This window comes from Ctenopharyngodon idella, chromosome 23 (assembly GCF_019924925.1).
Source record: "Ctenopharyngodon idella isolate HZGC_01 chromosome 23, HZGC01, whole genome shotgun sequence".
NCBI classification, from domain to species: Eukaryota; Metazoa; Chordata; class Actinopteri; order Cypriniformes; family Xenocyprididae; genus Ctenopharyngodon; species Ctenopharyngodon idella.
In genome coordinates, this window is record NC_067242.1 from 22,690,852 (window position 1) to 22,708,638 (window position 17,787).

The 17,787-nt window shown below is 38.4% G+C and overlaps 1 protein-coding gene across 3 annotated transcripts in view; it reads right to left on the reverse strand.

The window, feature by feature from the left end:
- The window catches only part of gli3 (GLI family zinc finger 3), a 147,768-nt gene that overhangs the window by 103,074 nt on the left and 26,907 nt on the right, over window positions 1–17,787 (reverse strand). For all 3 annotated transcript variants that reach the window (XM_051882716.1, XM_051882717.1, XM_051882719.1), the window contains exon 2: window positions 15,520–15,693. In XM_051882716.1, the coding sequence (XP_051738676.1) occupies window positions 15,520–15,652 (133 nt within the window). In that variant the 5' untranslated portion in view covers window positions 15,653–15,693. The remainder of the gene's footprint in view (window positions 1–15,519; window positions 15,694–17,787) is intronic.

Here is a 17,787-nt window from a genome sequence, read left to right on the forward strand (position 1 = left end):
ATGGACCAAGCAATGAGAGACAAAGAGGAGAGAAAGGAAATTGTGGATGGATAGCAAAGGTATTTGAGCATTTTGTGCTGCTCTGATGAATGTTTGAGCTTCAGCGTGAAAGGAGACCGCTTTGGGTGAAACTGTAACACACTGCAGCCCTTTGAAGGTGCAGCTGTTGATGCTTACAGTTTCTCAGCTGCCTCTTTCAGACATTTTTCAGCCCTTTTCACAAGCCACCGTGACAATCAGAATTCCAACCTACAAGCCAAACCTCGTAAAAATAGTATGACAATCAGGATTCCAAACTGCAAATCTGAAACCATTAAATAACATGAGAATTTCTCCTTTGCAAAGAAAAAAGCAGAGCATAACACCAATTGCTGTTGACCTGTTCAACTAGCTCCATATGTGACTCATAAAGTCATCTCACACATGTAAAGTTCTTCAGTGAAGGTAATTTGTCCTTAACACAAAATCCCTGCATTTTTAATTTCTGAGTTAATTCCAGTCAAAGACGATCACACCTGCTAAAGATTATTGTGATATATTAGTCACTGTTCTGAACTTTTTAACTGCCGTAATCATGTGTGTCATAATCCATTTGAAATGCGCTTTTGGGCATCCACCATTTTCTTATAACTTAGACACACTTAAAAGATTCTGAGCAGATAGGAAATGTAATTTTGATCTTTTTATTAGACTATGAGACACTAAGCGAGACAGGCAGGTTCGTGCCTAAAAATACACACAAAAAAGCCGGCCAGATTAGAAGGGACATCGGTCTTATCTGACATAAAAAAGGAAACAAAAGAACAGACAGCACGACCAGTGTAGTCCAATTACAGAACAAATTATGAGCCAGTTATTTTTAGCGAATCAAAAACATGACAGCATTGACAGTGGAGACAGATTCCTGAGCAAGAGCTTTCTTTTGCAAGACTTAAAAACTTTTTATTTTATTATAGGCAATGAAATTGCAATTCACAAACATTTTTGTAATATGTAATGCTTAAAAGTTTTAATTTAAATTTAATAAAATTTAATTATTGAATTTATGTAAATAAATGTATGATTTAAAACCAATTTTTAAAAAATGAAACGTATGCATGCATGAATTGTTCAGAAGTAGATGACATGCTTTTAGAAAGTAGATGAATTTAGACACATCTGAACCATAAATTAATCATTAAATTGTTTATGATTCCCGTCCCTAGAAGCATATGGAGATTTGTGTTTGAGATTAGGCATTATCCTGTTTTGACTAGGTTGGACTACATTTGACCCTTTGCAAAGCCCCTTTGGTTACTATTGCTAACTCACACACGCTTTACAGAACTACAAGAATGACCAGATGTTCTCTCAGTCAGCCTCATCATGCTCAGCTATTCAACCCAGATCATTAGTTCAAGTCCCTCTCCATCCTGTTAATGTAATGAAATACACTCCTGAACATTACTGACATCCCTGAATCAATCCTTATATCTCCAAAGACAAGGCATTAAACTCTCCTAAACCTGCTCCCAATGAGGCTCTCTCACTGCTTTTATCTCTCTTTCTTCTCTCTGTCATAAAAGGTGCTTCTCGGTCGATGTACCGACTGTTGATCTGTGATGAAGCCATGATGTTGTATTACGCAGTCTTGTGCATCTCTTTCTATTAGATTTCTATTAAATAACTTTTTTCTAGAGCTGCCTTAAAGCCAAAACATTCTCTGTCCATTAATTTTCCTATTATCACTGTGAAACAATCTGTATTGTAAAAAGCGCTATATAAATGAAGATGACTTGACTTGACTTTCTATTTGTTAAAATTTTGAGATAGCCAGTGACACTGTACCATAAAAAAGACATAGCACAAATCATGCAGGAAATGATGTCGCTGTTGTCACATCAAAATCACAGTGGTACATCAGAAAGAGTCTTGAAAAGCAATGTTTGTATAATACTCTCTCTCTCTCTCGTTATTTCTACTTCTTTCCTGATCTCTCATTCTCTCTCTGGACCCATGCTGAGTGGAGGCAAAGCCAGAACCACACAAAGGTACCATTGATGAGGCGAAGGGTGTAAAACAGGCCAGTCTGCCCCTCTTAAGCACAGAAAAAAAGTCATGAGGTTGCCAAATTATTCACAGGAAAGACAGCACACGCTGTGTGTATATAATTCAGTTTTGAAACACACAGTAATTTGGAAATCTGTCACATTTCATCATCATCAGTTTCTTTCGTAAGAGATTACACATTTGCATGTATAGTGAACATCTAATTCACAAAATTTTAAATAATGACAGAGCCATAGTCTTTTGGGTTACGCTACAGTATATATCTTCGAGCATGCCGAAGAGTTCCCGGTTTGGGGTGCTTTCCCAACCCATTCCTCTCTCTCCTCTCCTATCACTTTCTGTCTGTAACTCAACTGTCCTATTCAAGGGAAAAATGTGAAAAAAAATAAACACTACTGTAGCAAATTAGCTCAAAATAATTAATTAATTATAAATATTTGAATCAGTTAATTGAATTAACTTAATGTAGCTGAATTAATATTACAATCAATTAATCTGTTCGGCCTGCAAACACTCAGCATTGATTGTCTATCAACTCTTCAGAAAGGATATTTTCCATGGCCACAGAAAAATAACTCTTTCTTAGCATGTAGCTGTTATCATAATCATTATCATTGACATTGGTTTATAAGAAGATCAGAATTAACTCGCAAGAACGTGCACAAAGTTTTATTTAACTAAATCATGAACACATAGACTAAACACACACAGACATACATGTTAATTATAATTGAATTTATTTAAAGAGAGAGACACAATTTGTTCAATAAACCACTGTTTAATAAAAAAAAATAAGAAAAATAAGCAATTTTATGTTTAGTTTTCTCCCCCCTGCTGTACCGAACTGTGACTTCAATACCGAGGAACGTACCCAAAACTGTCATGTTTAAACGCCAAGTAAATCTGCTAAAATATATACTAGCTTTAAGCTTACAGTTAAACAGGCCTACAAAACATTCCTTGTTCTATTATTTTACTTTTACTTTTAAGAAAGTGTGAGTTATTAAACAACGAGTATTTTGTTATGAAACACCACCTAGATGGGCTACATTATCTAGTAGTTCTATTATCAGACATGCATAACACTATACAATATACAAAAGAACAATATACACACAGTAATAATACACAAAATGTACTGGGAAAATGCATGTTCAGTCATTTAAGCAAATTCGTCAATGAATTCTCTCTGGGGGCCTACAGTGCGTTTGAACAGAAACCGTACATGGACTAAGCCTGGCACTGATGAGTGAGGAGGAGTAGAAAAGAAACAGGAATTAGGCTACTAATAACCTGTATCCTCATTAAGAAACAACAGTTGCTAGAACTACTGTATTCCTATACAGAGAGAGTAGATGGTGATGGTAAACTAACTAAAATAAGGTAAAAGTAGAATGTCCTTATAGATCTGAAAAACTAAAAGGGAAGGTGTAAAATAAACAAATTGATTTAATTCAATTTTAAATTTAATTACATTCAACTTAGCCAAATAGGGATTTTTAGGCTAAAACCAAAGTAAATAAATAAAATAAAATAAAAATAGAGTGGGAGTAAAGTCAAAATAAAATAACAAAAAAACAAAGTATATGGGGAAGGACCAACCTAACTGTGACAGAAAAGTATGTGAGAGCTCAAACAGAGTGTGAAACCAAGTGAGGAGAGGCAGAGAGAGAGGAAGGGTTAACACACACCGTATCTAAGTGTTAGTTGAATGCTAACAGCTAACGGTTGATGTAAAGGGCTTTAACTTGTATACCTGTAGGGCTGCTAAAGAGCTAGCTTTTGGCTACAGGCGGTTTGTTTGTTTACACAAAGCGAACACTCAGTACTGATCGTCTATCAACTCTTCAGAAAGGATATTTTCCGTGGCCACAGAAAAATAACTCTTTCTTAGCATGTAGCTGTGATTGTAATCGTTATCATTGACATTGGTTTATAAGTAGATCAGAATCAACTGGCAAGTTTTTGTAATAAAAGAAGTTTTATTTAACTAAATCATGAACACATAGCTAGACTAAACACACACAGACATACATGTTAATTATAATTTAATTTATTTAAAGAGAGAGACACAATTTGTTCAATAAACCACTGTTTAATAAAAAATAAGAAAAATAAGCAATTTTATGTTTAGTTTTCTCCCCCCTGCTGTACCGAACCGTGACTTCAATACCGAGGTACGTACCCGAAACCATCATGTTTGTGTACCGTTACACCCCTACTATCTATGAAGTAGTTTTTCAGATTTGATTACATAATAAATAGCACAAATTACACAGCATTTTAAGACCATCATGGCCACATGAATACCACAAGTGAAGATTAAAATACTGAAAGCCCACAATCTATTATTTCTCACATATTGAGCTTATCAATCACTTTTGTGTCAGACTACATATGGCATCTACTCTGAAAACAGTTGGGTTAGAGAAATTGAGAATAAACAATTGATAAGAGTAACACAGTGACCTTCAATGCCTTTGCACAGAATTGTCTTGTAAAAGTTGGCAACTGTGGCATTGATTGGTGCACAAGCAGGGCTTGCCCTGGTTCAAACTGTACGTCCTTACAATGTAATCACAGATAGTCTGACTGCCTGGTAAAAAGATGTTTCTTTCAAAAGTCTGTTCCCTCTACACAGCTAGGTTCATTCTCACTTCTTAGCTAAATCGATTTCTTTTAAGATGCTGAGTTAGCTAAGTGAGTGTTGGCGTACCAGGGCCTGCAATTACGAGGGCCAAGCTCTTATCCAATGAAGACAACACATGGATGGCCTGACACTCCCTCCTTCAGATAAGAGACAAGAGCTTCTGACTGACAAGGATACAGCTCACCATATCAACTCACTTCTCTAACTGTCAATAATGACTGCGGCTCACACACACACATTACCTGATTCATTTACTGCAGAGATGGGGAGGGCAGGGGGTGGGAATCAACCTCTCTTTCTAATCAATCATTGAACATCAATGTCATACTTCACAGCTCTTTGATACAGGCTCGCTGTGAGGGATGCTACAGCAAGATGAGAAGTGATGGACAAAGCCACAACAGCAAAAACTGTTGAGTGAGGTGCATGTTTGCACACTGAACTCAATGGAAAATACACTGAAATGCACTATAAACCTATTTATCAACAATAAAATAGGTTTTTTTGATCCTACATAAATGGACAGTGGAATACAAAAAACAATTAGACCAAATAGTGTTTGAGGAGAAAATCTGAAGAGTGGAATGACATAAAGAAAGCCAAAGACAGAGATGGACAGAGTGGGAGGGATCCAAGAGTATAATAAATTCACTCTGCATAAACAAAACAAAAATAATGACTTGTGGATAAAGTCAAAATCGTCTCAGGTTACGCATGTAACCATGGTTCCCTGAGAAGGGGAACGAGACACTGCGTCCCCTAGAGGGCGCTATGGGGAATGCCTTCGGCAGACCAGTCTATGAAGCATGATTCTAAACAATGAACTTGACATTGGTAGGCGGCAGCCCGTGACGTCACAGCAGGGTGCGGCAGAGAGTATAAAAGGACACCTATGAAATACGCCATCCATTTCTGTCTGAGGGAGATGTGCAGGAATACCTGAAGCATGGCAAAGGGATGCAGCATCTCATTCCCCTTCTCAGGGAACAATGGTTACATGCATAACCTGAGACGTTCCCTTTTGAATGGGAGCTCGCACTGCGTCCCCTAGAGGGTGCTACGGGGAACAATATACCCACGCCGCCATGCTGAAGGGATGAGTGCCTTATTGGCTGAGCTAAGTCAAAGACTCATGTAGTCCTCACCCCTGCACCAGCGATGTCATAGACTGGAGCTTTTCAAGAATAGAGGCCTCAACAGGAACCTAACTACGTTCTTATTCAAACCAGTGTCCAAGGAGGCTAACAGAGAGCCTAACACTCAGAAGTAACTAGCCCACGAAGCTCTGCAGAGTGGAGGCCAAAATACAACACTCTCAAAAATGAGAGTTAGCCTAGCAAAACCCCACGCTAAGGTCAGTAGCCAAGGAGGCTCCCAGGGAGCCTAACAACTTAGCATGCTACCCTACCGCCTAGCCGAGGCCTCAACATCACAACTCTAAACCGAGAGGTGGCCTAACTACACCCCACACATAGGAAACCGTGTAGGGAGGCTCACAGAGAGCCTACAACCTGCAACAGGTTGTAGGCGCAACGCCTAGCAGAGCTCTAGCGAGCGGAGGCCTCAATAAAATAACTCTCTGAAACGAGAGGAGGCCTAATGACTCTCGCAGTAGATGGCCAAGCTCTAGGAGTGGAGGCCTCAGCATGACGACTCTCTAAAGTAAGAGGAGGCCTAACTACGCCCCACACATAGGATACCATGTAAGGAGGCTCAAAGAGAGCCTACAACACACAGATGCTGTCCTAGCAGAGCTCTGGCGATCGGAGGCCTCAATGAGGATAACTCTCTGTAGCGAGAGGATGCCTGACGATGCTCGCAGTATATGGCCGAGCTCTAGGAGCAGAGGCCTCATCATGACGACTCTCTAACATGAGAGGAGGCCTAACTACGCCCCACGCATAGGATACAATTTGTTCAGTCAATACAAAGTCGGTGTTCTGACAGAACACGGAAGATCTGCACTGTGTTCACTGAGCCAGCTGCATAGGAAACTGACAGGGAAGAGGAAAAATTGTTAAATAAAGTCATTATTTTTGTTATGTTTTTGTGCACAAAAAGTATTCTTGTCGCTTAATAAAATCACATTAAGGTTGAACTACTGTAGTCACGTTGACTATTTTAACAAGGCTTTTACTACTTCTCTGGAAGTTGAATGTGGTAATTTCATTGCTTTCTATGGGGGATAAAAAACCTCTTGGATTTCATCAAAAATATCTTAATTTATGTTCTGAAGATGAACGAAGGTCTTGCGGTTTTGAAGCAACATGAGGGTGAGTACTTAATGACAGAAATTTCATTTGGGTGAACCTAACCCTTTAAGTTGGTCATGTAAATTCACCATGTTGACCAACAGAAAGCAGCTTGGTTTTAAAGTGGCTTCTGTGTGAGCAGTGCTTTATGAATCACTACACTATTGACCATTTTTTCACCAAATCTTTGTGGTTTTTGCAAGAAGTGTCTATTAACACCAAGTTTACGCTATGCCTACATTATACGTCCTACATCATACGTCGGGTCAGAGGTCACACTTCTGCTGGAACTTGACTCTCTCGTGAATGCACAAAAAGTCAGTGATTATAGTTCATAAAGTTTTAAATATGGATATTTTTCTTACAAAAACCTATTGCTTCACTTCAGAAGGCATTTATTAACCCACTGGAGTTGTTTGGATTACTTTTGTGATGGATGGATGGATGGATGGATGCGCTTTTTGGAGTTTCAGAAACTCAGGCACTATTCAATGTCATTACAAAGCATGGCAAGTGCCAGGATATTATTTAATATAACTCTGATTGTATTCGGCTGAAAGAAGAAAGTCACATGCACCTAGGATGGCTTGAGGGTGAGTAAATTATGGGATAATTTTCATTTTTGGGTGAACTATTTCTTTAAGGTGCTTTTTTCCGTACATTTAAAAGTGAACAGTGACCACAGGTTTCCACATTCCCCTTTCCCATTTCATTACAAAACTGTATATTGGACATTCTGCTAAACATGTCCGTTGGTGTTCCACAGAAGAAATAAACCACTGGTTTGGAACCACATGAATTTACATTTCTGGGTAACTATCCCTTCTTCCCAGGATGCCTAACTAGATATTCCAGACACATATCCTGAAACCCTGCAACTCATCAGTGGGTTTATGAAAAACATCTGGCCGAGCAAGCTCTCATAAATGCTACTCTCTATGACAACAATCAGAACATTCGAAGGAGCTGAGTTTACAGCTACTGGAGCTATACCTAATCCAGGAGTGTTTGTGTGTGTACATGTTTGTGTGTGTAGGGCAGGGCTGCTGAAGGCCTCTCCACCTCTGTACCAGCAGGGCCCAAGCTAATCCCTGTCCTGAGGCCCCAGAAAGACGTCACCCTCTGCCAGCTGCCTGGCCATCTCCCTGCTGCTTCAGGAAATTAACTCCAGAGCAGCAGCCAGAAGGAGACTGGTAGACTCGAGGCCAGTGAGGAGCACTGAAGAGACACAGGCATCCACCAACCCCCAACCCGCTGTGACCCCAACAATGAATTGAAAAGAATTTCTGCCACATTCTCTATGAACCGGGCCAGAATACCAGAGAAGATGAGGAGAGCAGGCGTGGAAGAGAGGGCGGCTAAAAGGATAAAAGTTTTAGAAGTGTGTGTGTGTGTGTGTGTGTGTGTGTGTGTGTGTGTGTGTGTGTGTGTGTGTGTGTGTGTGTGTGTGTGTGTGTGTGAGAGTGAGAGAGAGAGAGAGAGAGAGAGAGAGAGAGTATAATTGCAAAGAAGGAGGAAAAAGTTGAGAAATAAGGTAATTTATACAATGAAGACTAAGCAGTGTTATTTTACATTTATTTTCTGTTGAAAAAAGACTGTTCAGTTTTTTATTTTTATTATTTCATTTCAATTAATATTATTTCAAATACTTTTATATTTATCATTTCACAGGAATGCTATATTTGTTAAGCTCTAAGTTGTTCCTTAATCACCTCTAAAAGAGGGAATGGAATATGTTGCACATGTTGCTTGTCAATAAATGGAGTTGTCAATACTTTCTCATCTCCTAATTTTTTTTTTTTTATACTTAAAATACATTGTTGTTAAGAATAGCATTATTTCAATGATCGGTATCGGTGATCTTATTGGCCAGTACTGCTTCAAGTGATCAGTAATCAGTGATCTGCTTCAAAAATCCTTATTGGAGCACCCTTAACTCTAATTATGACCTTGCTTAATCGACCATCAATAAGGTTTATCGATTAAATTATTATGGACAATTATTTTATCGTCGATTAATCATTGTCATCCCTAGTCAGTAAGCAACTGCCTAGCAACCACCCACAACACCCTAGTGGCCACCCTGAGATCCAGGGGCCGTATTCACAACATATCTTAAGGCTAAAAGTAGCTCCTAACTTGCCGATTTAGGAAAAACTCTTAAAAATAATGGGCGTGTCAGTCCTAATTTTAGGACTCTTAAATTTTCTTAAATTTTCTAAGATTATTTCACAAAGCATTTTAGCGCTTAAAACTAGCTCCTAAATCTGTGAAATGTTAGGAGTAGTCAAGAGGACACTTAAGTCACTAAAACCAAATCACAAACAATCCTAATCCACCTAAAGACACTGTACACCATGAGGCAATAGTGATAGAGCCTTGGGTGCTGAACCTTTTCTTCATAAATGCAATACATATTTTGATTTATAGTTTTGAATCTACAATAAGACGCAAAAAATAAATCTTTAATAAATAAATAAATAATATCTGATTACCTGTGGCAGTTGTTTTCACGAGTTCACACTTACAAAAGATCAAATAAAAAATATATAATAAGCGTATTTGGTGTGATGTCCAAGGGGATCGAGGACTCCAGTTCTCCCCGTATCCCCACCGAGAGTGCAGAAAACAGTCGAGGTAACTATAGGTGAGTCGTCTCTTGTCTGTATATATATATATATATATATATATATATGCCTCCTCTTGAACTGATTAGATAGACCGCTCCCAAACTTTGTTTATAAAACATAATTTGTCACTTGAATTCTGCAGTCTATTGAGATGCAGATGTAAGAGGCTGAACATATACTAGTTTAATTAGTGACACTTAACCTACATTTTAAAACCTTTATTTGATTATGACAACATTTTTATTAAAAAAATCTTTATTTGAATAAGGCAACATTTGTATTTTAAAACCTTTATGATACCTCTATTCTACAATATTTCTATGATTAAGTTGCTGACAAAGACTCCTCCCCTATCAGCCAATCACTGTGGGCATAGTTAGTAAGCATGTTGACATCATCCATAGCAACGAGGTCAACCCCGCCCTTACTCTTAGCTTAAGACTTCTCTCTATTCCTTAGTAAAAGTTGGTCTCAGCAGCTTTGTGAATAGGTTTTAAGAGAAAACTCTTAGCTAAGAACTTTTACTGCTATTTAGGACAACTCTTAGTGGTAAGATAAAATGTTTTGCGAATACAGCCCCAGAACACCTTTCACCTTAACAATTTTATAGCAACACCACTCACAACACCCCAAAACATCCAAAACTGCAACTGCATGCTAATAACCACGCAGAACTCATTTACAACAACAAAGCAACACCCTGGCAACCACCCACAAAACCCTAAAGAGCATCTTGAAAACCTATATATCCTATATCCTAGATATCCTAGAAACCACTAACCAACACCTTAGCAACCAACAAAAACACCCTGGCAACCACATCTAAGCACTAACAACCACTTAGAACCTATTCACAACTGCATAGCAACACCCCAACAACCACTCAAAACATCCTAGCAAGCATATTTAACACCTATATCCTTGCAACCAATAACCAATGCCCTAGCAGCCACCAAAACACCCTGGCAATAGCATCTAAACAGTAAGAACCACTCAGAACATCTTTACAGACGCATAACAACACCCTGGCAACCACCCACAACACCATAGCATCATTGGGGTAGGTTTTGCACGGGCAAGCACCATTCACTTTTCTTCAGTAAACAGGAAACAAAAATTGTTATTATAACATTATAACAAAAAGTTATTTTGTTCTGTTAAAACCTCCCACTATGCACATTCAACAAAAAACAAAACTACATAAATCTCTAAACAAACAAAATATAAGCTAATCACTGTTACAGGAAGCCTGAGCAAGCCTTGTCCTATTATCACTGCTTTATATGTACTACAAAAATGCTGAGATAAACAAGGAACAGCATACAAATGTTTGCGCTGATGTGGTGGGCACATGAAGGAGGTGGAGAACAGCAGGACAGAGTGTCGAAACAGTTGATTATGAGTCCCATCAAGTGATCAATGATTTCATTAATAAGACGAATCATACAGCTGTCACCACGCTGACACCAAAGTGAGAAATGATCCTGGAGAACATTTACCAAACCCTTCCTCTAGGGAATACTAGAATTACCCCCCATACGTACACATCCACATGTCCATTCAATAATTCCCTGTTAGTGTAACAGCCCAGCACCAAACGGAGAAGGGGGGGCAGGTCGGACGGGACAGAAAAATGAAAGGAGCGTCAGGATGAACGGCTCTTAGAGGGAGAAAGACAGGAAGAGGAAAGGAGAAAATCCATTTTGAGCCCCCATTTTCAATTAAGCTCCACAAGCTGTTATCACAGGTGTCGCAGAATAGGCCCGAGCGAAGGAGAGTGGCTGCTATCCGCCTGCTGAAATGAACCCTTATCTGCACACCACAAAGATGGGCCGGGACAGACTATCTGTAAATTACTTTCCGGCCGCGCTGCTAACAGGAACTTTATTTCTGTCAGATGACATTCGCCTCTATTTGCTGCTGATCATTTAAATAGCTGCCTAAAAAGAGGGACGTCACCTCTGCCTCTCTCTTTCTGTTCGCTCAGGCTCTCCTTTCATCAGCTTGTCTTTTTTCCTGTGCTATAAAGGCTTATCGGCAGTCTCAAAATATGCCTGAACCTAATTTGTTGTCTTAAAAGACTATATAGCTACACTAAAGCAAAAAGAAATAAATTATATATATATATATATATATATATATTATTTTCCTGTTTATAAAGTTAAACTTTGCACCTTGCTTTTCACCAAGGTCCCAGAGCCAGTTCCCAGTTAAAAAAAAAAAACTGAAAAAGTCTGTTCTGGTCTAGGAAAATCACTGTAATGGCCCATAAAATTCCTTAACCCCTAAAATAATTCACAGATTCATTCAGTCCTTGCACAGACCCCTCTGTAGCATTTTAAATCCTTTTATAGCGATATATAAAATATTATTTATTATTTTAATAATTTTATGAAATACTTATTAAAGTACCTTCAAGTGCAAACTTCTTTTTTTTTTATCAAATTTAAACTATAGTTTAACTATAAATTATTAGTAGCCTCTAGCTTGACAAGTTTCAAAGAGGCTTCCCCAACACGGTTTACAGTGAAAAGTCAGTGAAAATGCGGGTTCAAACTATCTGCCTGACAACCTTCCAAAGTCTTCCCTCCTTTTTCCCTCTGTTTGTCCTTACTTCCTTCATGTTCGTTCATTTCATCACTCTGGCATCCATGAAAAAGTATAATAAACCAACAATCCCAAAACTATTTCCCTATCTCTCTCTCTCTTGCTCTGAATGGCAGGTGCCTTTTTGCCCCTTTCTCATTTTTAATTAACAAATTATCCCATGACGAGTGAGTTTATTCAGTTGAAGCACACGGACATCTCTCTCTCTTTCTTTTTCTCTTTCTCACTCTCCCTCTCACGGTCCAGGCAGCAACAATAGAATCAGAGGACTTTGTGGTCCACCTGCCTAGCAAATGATGTGAGTTGAGGAGGAGGGAAGCCCCCTTCCCTTCACCCCTTCCAAAGAGGACCAATCAGGCCATTGTGGTGGCACAGTCGGTTCCTTTGAGCTGTCAGGCCAGGGGAGCCGGTCCACAGATGAATGCTTTGCAGGCCTGCGCCAGTCTTTATCTAACCATGTGGGAATGCTCCCCACCAACCCTGCACAATTACACACTGCGGCTAAACTTTTTCACAAACTTTTATGCCATGTGGTGAGAGAAATAGGAAAAGAAGAAAAGTATTAGGGTAAATGAGAAGGAAATGGAAAAAGAGAAATGTTCATGCATTTTTAGGTATTATATACTCTTGTAGCTCAATAGGTAAAGCATAGTGCTTTCAACAGCAAGGTTATAGGTTTGATTCCACCTTGTATTTGGATAACTGTGGCTATTTTAGAGCTACAAATGCATTTATGGGAATAATCTAATTTTGCCATTAAGCAAATAAATTTTGCATAGTATAATGATTATTTATGAATGAATGAATGAATGAATGAATAGTATTATATTTTCTTTATGTTGATTCTGCATTAATTTGATGTATTCAATGTGTAAATATATTTATGATTTATAAATTTGTCATTAATCACAACTAACATGATTTGTCACAAAAAATGGTATGATTAATTAATTACATTTTTAAATTAAATCACATACCTAAAAATGTTCTTAACTACAGTTTTTCTTCATTTCATTTATTTAATATACTACAGTGATCTGATCAGACACCTGTTCAAACATCTGTTCAAACATTTCTTTACTCCCTACAATCTACTCTATCTCAAAATCATCCATCTTAGCAAGCTTGTATTTCACCCTTTTTCTAAACTTCAACTCCACATTTTCACTGAATTATTTGGGGTTTCCCCTTCTGCACATCCTCCAGACGTGCCTGGACTGATCTAGGATCAGTTTCAGTGTTTATCTAGAGGTAAAAGGTTAATGATGCACCTCCACTGGCCAATCCTGGGTCTGTCAAAAAAGGGGGACAATCGGCCACTGCCACTGTTGGGCTGCTGACAATTGCCTTTTGTTAGTCTTGAGAGGGCGACACAGGTTAAAGTTGACGGGGATTTAGGTTACATCAGATAAGAGGTTATGAGTATTGGGAGACCAGAAGAATGCAGGGTAATTATAACCACACCAGGAATGTGTAAGCTATCTCATGGCTGAGGTAAGGACCTTCAGGAAGCAGGTCTAGGGTCTGTTTTGATGGATGGCTCATTACGGTCTGTTGAGAGCTTGCGGTCAGGACTGGTTACTAGAATCAGAGCTTATGAAAAAACGTTGAAAAACGGGCCTACCGTCAGAATGTTAATTTAGCTAGATTTTCCATCACAGGACAAGTTCCACAAACAATTGGCTCTGTAATCATGCAAACACGTCATAAAGCACTCCTTATCAAGATTGTCTCTGAAGGTATCTGAAGTGTCACACTGATGCTGAATCAGAAATTCTTTTGCATATCAGAAACATAAAACACTCTGGACGAAATACTTGTCATGGCCTACTATTTCATCTTTTTCATCGTTTTTGTGCAACATAAAACTTGAGTCCCATGGAGTGTCAAGGGTGATGGTATTCATTTAAAAGTGATCCCCCGGGTCTCTCCCCTGAGTGTGGGACTGAACCCCAGCCAGATGATCGCTGCAGCAAACTTTCCAAGACAAACCTTATGTTGTTCAGAGAAGTAATTACCCTTGCATTACAGAGAAAAATCCACAATCAGTAAGCCAAATTACATCCATGCTTTTTCCACAACAGTAAAGCTCTATCCCCCATCTCTGTTCATTCCCAACTCTCAGCACCCCTCCTCTAATTAATGAAAGAGAGCTGGCCATCTGGGAATGACTAACAGTGAGAAAGAGAGAGATGGAGAAGGAGCTCCTAAGAGCAATTAACGATGCCCTCCTCCACAAAAAAAGGAAATTCTTTTTTTTTTTTTTGACTTCCTGCCATATTACCAGAGGCTTTCATGTGGAGTGGTACAAAAATCAGACCACTCATCAACCAAGACACACACCCGCACACCATTTGTGTGACTTTTTGTGTGGAGAAGGGAAGTGAGACTATACCATTTTGTATTTGGTTGTGTTGTGAACCTTTGCCGTGTGTTTTTGTATTTGGCTGTGTTGTGAACTTTTGTAGAGCGTTTTTGTATTTGGTTGTGTTGTGAACTTTTGCAGTGCTTTTCTGTATTTGGGTGCGTTGTGAACTTTTGCAGCACATGTGTTGTCTAACTGATGAAGATGTTTTCTTTATTTGCTGGTGTTTTTTTCTGTTTGCATGTTTTTTACTCAGTTGCAGCACGTTGAGCTCTCTCAGCCACCGTACTAAAAGGTTAATGCTCTATCGTGTTTGAAATTAACACAGCACCTACACTAAACTTAATTGATAGGGTTAACAAAAGAAAACTTGAGATAAAACCGAAGCAACCATGCAATTTTAACTTGCTAACATAAGTCTTTGAGTTGTTTTGCCCTGGACTTCACGGGACTTGTACCCAAGCACTCTGAAACACAAGTGCATTGCTGTAACAGGTGAGCTACCGAACAAGCTATAAAAAGCCAAAAATATGGAGCTGGTTATGTGATGCAAAAGTCAAAATGTATTAGTTTACAAATCATGCACTATGGTAAAATAGAACATTTAAATGTGAAGTGTATAATTTATATGCTGCTAGTATCACCAAACAGAACTGCAAAAATAATTACTGTTTTCAAACAAGTCATCATTGGTTCAACTGTTGCTGTGCCAAGCTAGTTGAGATTCTCAAACAAACAGAGCAATGATTCATAGTGCTACAAGCCACAGCTTTTACACTTGTGAGAAATCATTACAGTTTTTGGAATAGTATTTTAACAAAAAAGTGGGAACAAAAAAAAAAAAAGAAAACCTGCACATGGTATTCAAAAAGAACAATTCAAAAAGACAGAATGAATAGAGAATAGAAGTTTGAGCTTGACAAGTAATTAGAAGAGAAGGTTGAAGTTGAAGTGTTGAAGCTATACCATTAGAGGTAGTGCTGGAGGCCACGGCCTTCTCACTGATGTCTGCACGGGTGGAGGCGCTCTTGGTGGCTACGATGGTCTCCACTCTCTTCTTCTTCTCTGCTGCAGAACTGGTCTGGGACTGGGTTTCCATGACAACTGCGCATTCCTTAGTACCTCATCAAGACAGGATACCTGCAGGGTAACAAATTAGGAAAAGGTCAGAGGTCAGTGGTCGGAGAAAAAAAACATTTAAATCAACAACAATAAATCTCATTAACAAATAACACACAATTAACAACAATCAATTAATCAGTACATACACTGAAAATGACTGTTTTTCCAAATTTCCAACTCTATACAGAAACCATACAAAATCACAAATTTCCTTTAAACATTTAAAAAAAAAAAATCAAAAGTTTAAAAATTATTAGTCTGTCTATCCATCTTAATTAAACTGCTGTAATTATAAAAAAAAAAACATTCTAATTGTTTTCTAAGTAACATGAGAAGGTTGCTATATGAATATGGAAGTAGCTGTCTGGGATTCAGCTATTCAAGTTTGATGTGCTTGAATCTCCAGATGAGGGGTGTAACCATGATGAATGAAGAAGGGGGTACAGATAAACACAGTTAACTTTGTTTGTTTAGGGATTTTTTTCCTCAACCACTTGAGTGTGTGTTGACTTACAGCTCAACACAACATCTGTTAACAATCCTGGTTTAAAGGGAAAAAAACAACAAAAACAACAACAACAACAACCATGCAGTTATCAAGAGTTTTTTGTTTGTTTGTTTTTTGCTTTTTTTTAGTTGTTAATGAGATTAACAATAATTTTACTGTTTATCACTGTAAAGCTGCTTTGAAACTATCTGTATTGTATAAAGCACTATGTAAATACAGGTAACTTAATATGTGTGTGTGTGTGTGTGTGTGTGTGTGTGTGTGTGTGTGTGTGTGTGTGTGTGAGAGAGAGAGACAGAGAGAGAGAGAGAGAGAGCACGTGTATAATGCTTTGGCAATATTGTATGTAAACACAATCATGCCAATAAAGTACTTTAAATTGAAAAAAAAAATGAAAAAATTGAATTAACAGAGAGCGAGGGAGAGAGCGAGAATGAGAGAGATGGCTTGCACAGTTTTTCCCTTCTCAATTAATGTCCTCAAATCCCAAGAAAAGAGAAAGTGGAAAAGAGTGAAAGAGGAAAATGATGAAACGGTTGACATGGAGTCAAAAAAGCAAGGGTAAAAGAGAAAGGAGATCAGGACATACACATTCCTGTGGACAAGCAAATACAGCAAGCTTGTGTCCATTCAAGCATAGCTGACGTGTCTTTTGTGTGTTCTATGGGGCAGCCGGGCAGTCATCTGCACCAATTAAGACTGGGAACTTTTCACTCATAATCCCACTGACCTGGCCTGTGTCATATAATTCCATAGGTGTTCCCAAATTCCTTGTTCTTCATGCTTTTCCACCCAACTCCCCCTTAATTACACTTTTCTCCCACTTTTTCATAATTTTATTTTATCCTAATCCAACATAAACTGTAGGTGCAAAACTGATTCCAGAGTAAAATGTTATTGCTTTTTCATAGCTCAGGAAAAGTCAAGAGAAGTACAAGCTTTGTTCCAGATGTTTCTTTAAAAGTAAAATAAAAAATGAGACAATAGTTGATATATTAGCTAGTCTTTTGGAGCATAGATTGATACTTTGTTGACATCTTTTCTAGAATATGTGTGAGATTACTAGTAACTTATCCTGAGGAGAAAAATCTGATAAGCAGGAGACTAAGGGCCAGGTTTACTAACAGCTTGCGCCAGCACAAACCCTCTTTTGGCGTTAAAAAACTACTGTCAGGATTTACTAAAGATACGCAGTGCAAAATTAGCGCTGAAAAGGTGTGGACTGAGTTGTTTTTGCGGCTGACCTTATTGCATATGCCTTTGTAGGAGTTTCCCTTTCAGACGCGAAATTTATGGGAGGAGAGTATTTAAATGAATCACGTAACGCGATTTACTAATGTTTGCGCGCATTAATTTTACTGGTATTTGCGGCATTATTTAAAGCCCAAAAAAGCATGTCTTAACCCATTTTGCGACATGGCTGCAATTGTTGCTACTAGGAGGAGACACCGCAAAGAAGAAGGGAGAAAATATTTTCCACTCCTATTAACTTCTTTGGAATGCCAGAGGAAGACATTATCCGAACATATCATTTGCCAAGCCATGCTGGCCTATATATATAAGTTTTAGGACAACTTTGATGAAAGGTTTTGATTCACTTCAAA